At 46.9% G+C, this 12260-nt stretch overlaps 1 protein-coding gene across 1 annotated transcript; it reads left to right on the forward strand.

Moving 5' to 3' along the window:
* The first annotated feature begins 452 nt into the window (after nt 1-452).
* LOC148848295 (PLAT domain-containing protein 1-like) lies at nt 453-1578 on the forward strand. The gene is made up of 2 exons (XM_088952308.1): nt 453-763; nt 884-1578. Exons 1-2 carry the CDS (start codon nt 689-691, stop codon nt 1367-1369), a joined length of 561 nt encoding a protein of 186 aa, XP_088808434.1. The 5' UTR covers nt 453-688; the 3' UTR covers nt 1370-1578.
* Nucleotides 1579-12260: the final 10682 nt, after the last annotated feature.

Genomic DNA, 12260 nt, shown 5'->3' on the forward strand with positions numbered 1-12260 from the left:
TTTTTCTTGTTTTTCAAAATAAATATCATACAAAAGTATAAAACGTTTATTAAATAAGGCAATGAGACCAAATAATAGGGGTGATCAGATAAATAGATTCTACCCAAAACCAAATGAAACTGACCTCGAACCAACCCTATCCAATTTATTATAATGTAAGGTCTTATCCCAAATAATTAAAACCGGCCTTCATAGAATCAGCCTTGGAGTTGAACTTTTCTTGAAATAAATCCTAAAATAAGGTGTGAAAATTTAAACCTAATTGTCCATGATTACAAAGTTCATGATCTCAGTTGACCATTGAGGTAGTTAACTGATTTAATAATATGAGTAATGTAAAAGTTACTATTTGTAAAATTTAAATTATAATGATAAATTTGAAACATAGATTATTAATATATTATGATCATCTGACTTTTAAACTATAATAATATTGTATTTATTGAAACGAAACACAAGCGTTTTCACATGATGCGCCATTTGTATCGTCACTGTGGATCATTTATCATGATAATCTTCGTCGTTGTATGGGTAATTTCGTAATTTACAATGGCTCTCCCTCTCATCCCCATCCCCACACCGCCATTATAAATACACTGTTCACCCCTCTCAAGAAGAAACACCCAGACTGAGTTGACGAGACACTCTCTTCTCTTCAGTTAAGAGATCACCAGAACAACGGACAAAGATGACCAGCCGCCTCTTCTGCACACTGACCTTCCTCGCCTTATTCCTGTCCGTCGCGCAGGGGTTATTCAAATCGGTAAGATCACAACCGCTGTGATTCACAGTCTCATTTCTAACCTTAATTTCCATTGACGTCGTTCGCTGCCGGATCGTTCTTTCATCTTCGCGTTAATTTGGCGGTGATTTTGAGATGCAGGAAAAGTGCGTATACACGCTGTACGTGAAGACGGGAAACTTTCTCACGACAGGAACCACGGCCAAGATCGGCGTGACCCTGACTAACGAAAAGGGAAAATCGGTGCGGGTGCCGGATCTCCGGAAGTGGGGGATCATGGAACACGGCCACTCTTACTTTCGGCGGGGGAACCTTGACGTCTTCAGCAGCCAGGCTCCCTGCGTTGCGTTTCCTCTCTGCCAGCTGAACCTTACGGCCAGCGGGGGCACCCTGTTAAACAGCTGGTACTGCGAATATGTGGACGTGACGTCGACAGCCCCCCAGAAAAACTGCAGCAAGACCATCTTCGACGTCAACCAATGGTTGGTTGCCGGCCATCTAAGCGCTTCAGTGGACAAATGCAATCGTAAGGTGCATTCTCCTCGAAATGGGACTCCGGTGGCCGGAAACGACGTTCTAAGAGAAGGAGGATCTGCAGCCTCACAGAGTCACAGTGATGTAGAGTGATGATGTGATGCAGATAAAAGAAGTATTAGACTTTTGAGATTGTGTGGGTCAGCTTGGTTATTCTCCCTTAATCAGTTAATCTCCAAAGATTATGGGTTTGCAATTTCAGTATCCGACTAGTTTTCTGTTTTCTTAATTTTATTTTTTTTTATGGTCTTTGCTTATTAGTCTAAATTAATAAATTTGCATAATTATATTACTACAAAAAAGAGGCTTGAACTGCTCAGTGGGGTTCCTGTTTTCCTTGTTTTTTTTTTTTTTTTTTCCTATCTTTTCTTTCAAACCAAACATATTAGTTTATTTTTATGGCCATTGTTTATTGGTTTAAATTAATAAACTTACGTAATAGAGTTGAAGACTGCAGTTATGGGCTCTAGCCAAAAGATATATATCTTTTTATTTATCATCATCATTTAAGTCTTATTTCAACTACTAAATTTTAAAAGGTAAAAAATAATATCTAAAAATAAAAATAGATATTTTTTTAATTTTTATTTTAACTTTAAGGGAGCTGAATGGAAGAACTCTCTCTATAGCACAAAAAAAAAATGGAATGAAGAAACAAGATTCATGTGGCTAATCCATATAGTTGGGACAAAATTTAAATGTTAGTGATGATTGATGATTTTGCCTTCATGAAAGAGTACATGTGGTGGCAGCATGTGAACTCCAACCCATAACCTTCCTTTGGAATCGGGATCTGCTCCTCACAGAACGCAAGTCACACCAACTTCACTGTCCCATCTCGCACCATTTATTGGGAACATCTCACCATTTACACGGTGAGATGAGACTGTAAAGTCAGTGTGAGGTGCAATTTGTAAGGTTTCACCTTGTGGTGTAAATTAAAGAATAAGAAGAAAGAAAGAAAAACTTTAATTAGGTAATGAAAAACAACTTCTTTTTGACCATCAATGAATAATCAAAAATCCAAATAAATCTTATAAATACATCAAGAACATAAATTCGAAGGTTCAATTGTCTATAAATCTATACTATACACACACAGTTTTACACTTCTCTCTGCTATTGGTCCACTCTCCTGTATCTAGCTTTGTTGGTTGTCAATCACCATGGAAGATGACGATTTACTTCGTGGTTTTTCCAGGCTACTCCTTAGAAGATGCTCTACGAGTTGATCATTACTAGTGTCAATGGATCAGTTTGGATTGGACCCCGTCTATACCAAAATCAATTTTGACAGATTAGACAGACCTACAAGACATTAAATTGGGTCAGTCCAAAATTTATTAATGGTCCAAATTAGTATTTATTGGGTTGGATTGGACCTAGTTCATCCATAATAAATTTATACCAGATTGGGTTGGATTGAGTTAATATCTTGTCCATTGTTAGAAGATAACAATATAGATGCCAATGAACTAGGTTTGGGTTAGAATTAAGCTAAATTAAAACAAACTTGAACAGATTGGACAGTCCAGACATTAAGTTGACTAGTCCAAAATATTTATTGAATTGGATTGAACCTAGTCCATTTGTAATGGACTCACATTGGACTGGATTGGATTGGACCAAATCTAATCCAATTGACACCACTAATTTAGAATTGCAAGACTTGAAGAGATGAATTCCAATATTAGAAAACTACAGAATGTCCTTTACTTCACTTTGGCCCGAATTTGGTAAGGTTAAGTGTAGGCCAAGAAAGGCTAGGGATCTTGGATAACAAACGTAGGTTGTGATTCTCTGCTGATAAAATTGTGTGTTTGTTATGTTCTATACACTCCTTTTTATAAAGGGATATCCCGAGGCCCTTAAGGGAAGGAGCCAAAAAGGATTTGACTCCTATTTGAAAAGAGTATTTTCGATTCGGTGTTAGTTGTCAAGGGGGCACTGCTAGAGGTTTGTCACATGTCTAATGAGATCTTTCGAAGATGAAATTTTTTTTCGTCTAAGGATTCTCATAGAACACGTCTGTTACTTTCCTTTGTAGGTCTCCTATATTGACATGGTGCAGGTGACGTCAAGACTAATTTGACGTGTCTTGCCCAGTCCTATTGGATGCCCTGCTACAAGTGATTTTGGTTGATGGTATTTTCGTCGTAGAACTGCGATGACTTCAACCTCATCACAAATCTGTCGACATGGGTGTTTTTGTGGTTCCAATTTAATACCTCCATTCCAATCGTAATCATGATGGACAATATGTACTTACACCATGGCTCTTTGATAATGATATGCTAATCTTGCAAAAAGGAGAACTGAACACCACTCCAAATGATTATGCTCTACAATATGTTGATTTTTTTCTTTCACTTTCTCGGTTTACCCATTTCTTATCTTAAAGCCTCTACTATTAAATGCATTATATTTGTGTTTGGTAAACTTTTGAACCCTCTTGCAAATGAAGTGTAGAATTCGAACCACTATGCTCTTATTAAAATGTAAATCAATATCACTAAGGTTGTGTTTGGTTTGAAGGAAAAAGTAGGAAAACGAAGGGAAAGGAAGGAAAACCTATACAAGGTTTGTAAAGGTTTCCTACATTTCCCTTCCTTTCCCTACTTTTTTCTTCAAATCAAACATAGCCTAAGCTTCTGGGACAAGTGATTCCATATACCCTACTAAATGGGCATACTTCTAATCATGGTTTTCAAAACCGAATGGGACCAAAAAAATCGGTAACTGTTCAGCCCCTGAGTTCGGTTATATTGTAAATCGTTATTTAGTCATAACCATTGAAAAAGAAAAAACCACTGACTTGGGCGATCAAACCGCTAAACTGTTCAACCCGGGCAGCGGTTCGCAAGTAGGTGAAATTTATTTTCATCTAATTTAAAAAAAAAATACATTCATATCCCACGATTTTCCCTTACAAGTTAGGGTTAGAATGAAAGTTCATTTTCGTTCTAACTTCTAACCCTTCTGATGAAGGAAGATTCAGCCCAACCTCGTAATTAAGCAACACGTGACAAAGGCAACAGCTCGGCACAACAGTGCGCCCAAGGCGCAAGCACCAAAGGGAGGAACTAGCGGTCTGAACTCCCTACTAGGAGCCCGAACTCCCTACAAGGAGCCCGAACTCTCCCTTAGGCCCCGAGCCTCACACAAGGCAACAACCCGAATTGGCCCGCCCCACGACAGTTCGGGACACTCCCCTATCCGAACTCAAGACTTCACCTCGCCCACCACTCCAGCACTTTGCCTCTAGGACGCCAAACTGAACAATCGTACCTCGCCTAACACCAAGATAGTCTGTACCCAGGGGCGGCGTACCTGATTGACTTGGGATCTGACGCATGACAGCCACACTCAAACAGCCACCTGCCACCGCCACCTGCTACCGCCATCTCCAGCTGCAGAGACGGCTCCGACAAAGAGAGCAGTGGCGGTTCTGTCCCAACAGAGGTGATGACACCCGAACTGGCAGGAGCGTAGAGATAATCATACCCAACCTGACAGAAGCCTCGGAGTGAGTGCGCAAAGTGGTTATAAAAGGCTCCCTACCCCCCAAGAACAAGGTATGTGAACTTTGCGCCATCTGGTTTTGTCTTGCCTTTGAGAGAATACTAACTTGAGCTTCGGAGCAATCTCACCAGGTTCCCCCCGGAGTTCCCTCATCTTCTCCGTTTCAGGTTCCCGTAGATCCATTCAAAGGCAAGGCCGCCGATAGCTAGGACCAGCCGGATTGCACACCATCAATTGGCGCCGTCTGTGAGAACGCTTCTAAAAGCCTCCTTCTAAAACTCTCATAACCTCATCTTCTTCCAAAAAACTCCAACACCCATGACGTGGCACAAAAATGAACACCACCGGGGAACAACTCCAAGTCCCCATGGTGTGCATCGGACAGTTCACCATCCCCCTTCCGGTGGATGGGATCCCCAGCTTGAATGCGCCACAAGCAGTGGCACCCCTAAACCTTCCTGCCCTGAACATCCCTCTTCCACTCCCTATCGAAACAACTTTTGTTGAACCAAATGTTGTCCCCCTGGCGACCCACCAGAACCAGTTCGACAACCTGATCCAATGCATGCGGGCAATGCAAGCCCAAATGCAACAGTTTCAGCAGCATCAACTCCAACAGCACCAAGTACTACACCATCTCTCTCAACATCACTATCAGTAGTAGTTCCCTCTCCTACCCCTGAACCAGTCACTGCTTCCACCTCGGCACCCTGCTCCGAAGCCGGTTAAGGCCTCCCCTTAGGGTGGATGCCCTCACCGAGGAGAAGCCTCCCAACTCCAGAACCCCCCTAATAGCTAGGCCTCATCCCCAGGCCGAAAGGAAAGGAAAATCACCCCCGCCTCGCAGCTCATAGGCGAGTCGAGAACCTCGCCCGCAAAGTCAGCACCCCGGCGCTCCAAGCCTGAGTTCCCACTCATAGAGAACCAATTCAGCACCCTAGCAGTAGACTACCAACGATTCGGGCCCATTGAGCTCGGCAACACAGAAGCCAGCAGTACCAGTACCAGGCCCGCTCAACAACGAAGGCACCGGCGAAGTCGCTGAACTGCCACCCATGTCCTGCTCGAGCTCAGAGGTAAGGAAGAGACGAACTCGAACGAGGTAAAAGCTGCCCCAATTCTCTCAATTTCTTCACCTCTCGCATCAGAACTCCTGGCAGTCCCCATGCCCAGAGACTTCAAGCTCCCACCTTTGCACAAGTATGATGGGTCCTTTGACCCCAACGATCACGTCAATGCTTTCCAGCCCAAATGCACATCGCTAGGGCCAGTGAATCATGCATGTGCGTGGCCTTCACCACCACCTTCAGGGGGTTGGCCCGCACCTGGTACAGGAACCTAGCCCTCGGGTCAATAAGAAGCTGGACCCAATTCATGCAGGTCTTCACCGCACACTTCGTTACCAGCAAGCAGTGCCCCAGAACGGAGGAAAGCATCTCCGGAGTAGTCCAGGGGGAAGGAGAATCCATCTAGGGCTACATCAAGCAGTTCAATGAAGCATGCTTGCAGATACCGTGATTAGACCCCGCAGTATAGCTCGCGGCAGCCAAGAGAGGAGTAATGCACAAGGAGTTCAAATGGCACATGGTAGCCAGTTAGCCCGCAATCGTGGCCAAATTCCTCAAGCTCGCGGACAAGTTCATGAGAACAGAGGAAGAAATCAACCAAAGAACCGAAGGTGGGGTCAAGAAAAGGAAAAGAGAAGGTGAGCCCTCCAACCTAAGCAACAGAAGAAACCCGACCCGGGAGGCAAAGCCAAACCAGCCATCTCGAGCTCCCTTAGCAGTTCGGACGGATTACACGCTGTTAAACACAAGGTGGATTGAGATCTTGATGACGATCAAAGAAGCCCCATACATAAAGTGGCCACCACGCATAAAGAGTAATCCAAACAAGAGAAATAAAATTTTGTACTGTAGTTTTCATAAAGATCACGGTCATAGTACCGAACAGTGTAATAATCTCCGGGACGAGATAGAGGGACTCATCCGTCGTGGATACTTGAGAAATTTTGTACAGCATAATGATAATAATAATAAGGCAGGTCGGCAAGGGAAGCACGGAAAGGATGCCCCCGAATCTAGTAGCAGACCGGCCGAAGCGTTGCAGCGACAACCTCCAGAAGAGAGGCCAATTCGAGGAACCATCCATGTGATAGTGGGAGGATCGATGGTAGCAGGGCGTACTTCGACAGCAGCCCGTACGTCAGTTTGCGAGGCAGCCCGAGAAGAACAAAACCCTCCAAAGAGGCCGAAGACAGAAGAACCGATCTTCTTCATGGAAGACAATGCGCGAGGTGTCCACTACCCCCACGATGATGCCCTTGTCATAAAACTAAGGACCAGTGACTTCGAAGTCAAGCGCGTACTTGTGGATTCAAGTAGTTTGGCAGACATCATCTTCAAGTCGGCATTTGACCAGCTACAGTTGTAGAGAAGAGAGCTGAAGCCCGCAAACACTACTCTGGTGGGCTTCAGCGGAGAGGAAGTCAGGCCCCTCAAAAAGATAACAGTACCTATGGAAGTCGGCACATGGCCTTGCGCGATCAGACTCAACCACGATTTCCTAGTGGTCGCGACCCCCTCCCCATACAATGCCATAATAGGGCGCTAAGTAAGCATATTCTACGGGCAGTGGTCTCCACCTACTATCTGGCAATGAAGTTCCCCACAGACTTCGGTGTGGGGGTAGCGTGGGGCGACCAACTTGAGTTCCGCAAGTGCTATGTTGCCGCCCTGAAGGGAAAAATCAAGGCAGCCGACGACCTCGATCTGGAGTGGCCTACGAAGCAGGGCGAGGAACGAGCTTCGCCCACAGAGAAAATGGTCATGATCCCGACCTCGGCTACCGATCTGGGTCGAACGCTACAGATCGGTACTTCCGTCAAGGAGCCTCTATGAACCAAACTGGTGAGTTTCTTACTTCAAAATTTAGATATTTTTGCATGGTCCGCGGCCGATATGCCCGGTATTAACCCTGGCTTATAACTCACAAACTTAACACTGACCATGTAGTCAGACCCATTCGATAGAAGAAACGCAACTTAGCCCCAGAGCGCTGGAGGACGGTCGACGAGGAGGTCGAAAAGCTCCTCGCAACGGACTTAATAAGGGAAGTTCATTACCCGAGCTGGGTTGCCAACCCAGTGTCACCTCAGGTAAGTTCCTAGGGTACATTGTCAACCGGCGCGGTATTGAGGCCAACCCGGACAAGATAAAGGCCGTCCTAGATATGAGACCACCCCAAAAAGTAAAAGAAGTTCAGAAGCTAAATGGCCGCATAGCCGCTCTGAGTCGCTTCATGTCCAAATCAGTAGACCGTTGTCTGCATTTCTTGAAGGCAATCAAAGGCAAAGGATTTGAATGGACCCGAGACTGTCAGCTCGCGCTCGACGAGCTAAAGAGCTATCCCGCTACTATGCCAACCTTAGCCAGGCCTGAGGAAGGCGAGGTCTTAGAACTGTACCTCTCAGCAAGTGACGAGATACCCGCAAATAGAAAAGTTAGCATACGCACTGGTAATTGCAACTCAGAAACTCCGCCCATATTTCCAGGCTCACACTGTCATCGTCTTGACTGACAAACCTGAGGCAAGTATTATTCAAGCCCGAGGTTTTCGGTCGGCTGACGAAGTGGGCCATCGAGCTCAACGAATACGACCTCCAGTATAAGCCACAAACTGCCATTAAGGCCCAAGCCTTAGCAGATTTTATCGCCGAGTGCACATTTAGCCTCGAAGCCCCTGGGCCGGTTGAGCCCGAGATCCCTAGTTCGGGTGAACCCGGAGCTCCTAAGCCAATAGAGTCTGAACCCCGTGAAGTAGCAGCCAGTGTGGCATCTCTCCTGGTTAGGCCAAGCGCGAACTAGGATGAGGAGCCCTGGATCCTTCACGTAGATGGCTCCTCGAACCAGCAGGGCAGCAAGGCTGGAATAGTCCTACGTGGCCTGGGTGGCACGAAATTGGAATACGCACTACGCTTTGAGTTCGCAGCATCCAACAATGAGGCGGAGTATGAGGCACTGATAGCCGGGCTGAACCTAGTGCAAAAGGTAAGAGCAAAGCACATAGTCATCTGCAATGATTCCCAGCTCGTGGTCAACTAGCTTACGAGCGAATACGAAGCACGCGAGCTCTCTATGATCGCATACTTGGAAAAAGTAAAGGAGGCTCTGCTCAACTTCTAGTCACACTTCATCAGGCAAATCCCGAGGTCAGAGAACACTGAGGCTGACGCCCTATCCCGGTTAGCCAACACGAGTCACAACACCATGAGAACTGTGTACATAGAGGACTTACCTCGGCGACCTGGTTCTCCGTAAGATCATGGTACTCGAACCCAGCGTGGGCAAACTTGGACCAAATTGGGAAGGGCCCTACAGAGTAAAGAGAGCGTTTGGGGGGGCATACGAGCTCGAAACCTTAGAGGGCAAACAAGTACCCCGAGCGTGGAACATCGTCAACTTAAGGCGATACTACCTATAGACCACTGAGCGAAGTGGACAAAATCGCTACCAGAGCCCAAGGGCTAGGATGCCGAGCTAACGAAGGAACCTTGGCATAGGCAAGCAAAGAAAAGTGTCAGCCAAAGGCTCAGGCGAAGCGGAGACTGTATTAAAATAGGTCGTGCGAGTGTAGTAACTCGGGCAAGAAACAGATCAAGCATATGATCAATTTGGCAAATACGGTCAATTCGGGAGAAAGAACAGCCAACACTTAACCAAAAGAAAAGTCATTCCATTTCAAAATAAGGGAGTGTACATTTCGAAAAAAATTACATTTCACAAGCCCGGAGCTACTTCTTCATTATTAGAAGCCACTTCAACAATACCCGAAGGTCCTGCCTCGCCCTCAGAATCTGGCTCACCATCAACAGCATTGGCCATCTCTTGAGTTATGCGCGAAGTGGATATGGCACTGATATCGAGCTCGGGGTATGTATTCCGGATCATCCATCGGCTCAGTTTAAATCCCCTTCTGTACGAGTCCACCATCAGATCATCAAAGCGTGGCGAGGCGATGTACTCATCGACGGCCTTCTTCTTGGCATCTTCAATGCCTTGAGAAAAGATCTGCGTCCTCTCCCTAATATCCTCTTGAAGGTATTCAACCTGATGCTGCAGATCTAGACTCAGGTCCGCCATGTGCTTCACAACAACCCCCATGGTCTCGGCATCTCTCTGAGACCTCACCTGCCTGGCTATAGCAGCGCGAGCAACCACCTCAACAGCTCAAGAAGTCGCCTCGGCAGCACGGAAAGCCTCTTCGGCAGCTCACGCCTGCCTCAAGCTTCTCTCCACCCAGGCTGCCAAGGCATGGATAGAAGAGTTCACCTACCAAAAGGAAAGAACAAGTGATTAAGAGAACGGTAGCAAGAGGGATAAAAGCAAAGAAGCCCGATAAGAAATCTGACTCACCACCATAGCATGAGTGGCAGCACGACAGGTGACCTGGTTCAAAGGAAGATCGGTCCACGCCGCGACCTCCTTGGGGAAGGTGGCCTCCCTACTCTTCTGAAAAGCGTAGTTCGGCGACAACACGCTCCTGAATTCCCCTTGGGCTCCCGAGCCTGAGGGCCCAGCTTACGTATAAGCGGACCTAGAGTAAGCGGGAGCACTAGAGTAGGTGGGAGCCCCCGTGTGAGTAGTCTCGGCATAAGGGGCCCCTGCCGCTTCTTGAATTGGAGGAGCCACCTCGGGCTCCTTGGGCGGATCCTCTTACGGGTAGTCTGGTACCTGAGGCTCCGCATCTTGGGGCAGCTCGGCACGAGTTCGCTTGGCGACTCGCTTCCTCCTCTTCATGCCTTGAAACAGGTGCCCAACGCGAGTCCTTTCTGTGCCCATCACACCTACAAAAAAGAGTTCGGCATCAGAAAAAATGAAAGAACAAAGCAAAACAAGAAACCTCTGAGCAGAGAACCTACCCGAACTCAGGCCGGTCGCAATGAGCTTTGGCCTCCTTCAGATACTGATGGCATTTTAGCCCTAGTCGTGCTCATTGACGGAGGCCCTTTACTGTTTCTTTATCAAGCGTAACACCGGAGTCAGGGGCGGCCATCCCCCACCCGGTCTGAAACGTTCACCCTAGTACACTTCGCACCCCGAAATGGTTCCGCTTCCATGCCAGGATCTTGTTGGGAAGTTCATGTAAGAGCTTAAAACCCAGGCGAGGAGACAAGTAATATGCCCACCAACGCCTGGGAAGGGGACCCACTTGCTTCTTAAGCATTAAAATAGAAGAGAATATCTCCAAGTCTAAAGGAAAGCCCTATTCGCAAAATAGGGAGATTGTCCCCACCAAGTTACGAATGGAGTTCGGGTGAAGCTGGCCGACAGTAACACCGAAGTGGTTCATGACCTCGACGAGAAGGGGGTGGAAAGGCAGTCGCAGCCCTGCAGCGAGTTGCTTCCAGAATATCACGATCTCTTCAGGACCGTGTTCCCAAGGAAAGCTACCCGAAGGTATGAAGTAGGCGTACTCCCCAGGCAAGTTGTAATAGGTAATAAGGGATTGGAGCTCCTCAAGCGTCATGGTCGAGGGACCAAACTTGCCTAACATCCAACCTCGACGAGAGGTGGATGCCAAACTGCCCGAGGCGGCTCAGCCTATGGGCTCAAACTCTTCCTCAAGTTCTACCTTAAGTTCACTAAGGCCATTGGGGCATGCAACTCGGTTCGTAGAACCTACATCAGACCCACTTGAAGAATCGTCTGAGCTATCCGAGCTAGACATCGAGGAGAAAAGATGGATTCTAGGAAAATACTCACCCGGAAAAAGGCTTGAACAGACTACGAGAACTGGAACATGAGCAAAAAACCTTGAAGGCAAACTAAAAGCCTAGACGCGAGCTGAAACTTGGACGCGAGCTCAAGAAGCAAAGCGCAAAAGTGACAAAGCAACTGGGGTCCCCCACTATTTATACCCACAGTGACCGAGAACCAACAGCGCAGATCAAAGCCAATCCGACGGCCCGCAGTCGTGCTAACCACACATCCCCTGAGACCGAGACGTGATTGGCGCACGTCTTTCTGAAACTGACAAAACGCCAGCGCACGTCTTTTTGAAACTGACAAAACACCGGCACACGTCTTTCTGAAACTGATAGAACGCCAGCACACGTCTCCTCGCATTAAAAACGGCAGCGGTGCATTTTTCCAAATTTGAAAAGACCCGTTGTCAAGTCTCCCAGTGGCGCGCTTTTTTGAAATTTGAAATAAGCACGCGCCGCCACGTCTGTCAGCATTTATAGGCAGGTCGACGCGTTTCCCGTCTTTTGGGCGCTCGAGAAACCCAAAGAACCCTGACAATGCACGTCGCACTATCAAAATTCGAAGTACGGGACAAATCCACCTGCCACCTCGCGAACTCCCCGCGCCAGGGCAAGACCCTTAGCACGAGGAGTGGGGGGCAATTGATGAAGGAAGATTTGGTCCGACCTCGTAATTAAGCAACACATGGCAAAGGC

The sequence above is a fragment of the Nelumbo lutea genome, chromosome 6, assembly GCF_056320005.1.
Source record: "Nelumbo lutea isolate HS-2025 chromosome 6, American lotus-T2T, whole genome shotgun sequence".
Classification (NCBI taxonomy): Eukaryota; Viridiplantae; Streptophyta; class Magnoliopsida; order Proteales; family Nelumbonaceae; genus Nelumbo; species Nelumbo lutea.

What these genes read in the sequence shown, in the direction of transcription:
- LOC148848295 (XM_088952308.1), top strand. Translation starts at nt 689, where the DNA reads ATGACCAGCCGCCTCTTCTGCACACTGACCTTCCTCGCCTTATTCCTG. An exon ending in CGCAGGGGTTATTCAAATCG is followed by an intron (nt 764 to 883) that starts GTAAGATCACAA and finishes TTTGAGATGCAG; the next exon opens with GAAAAGTGCGTATACACGCT.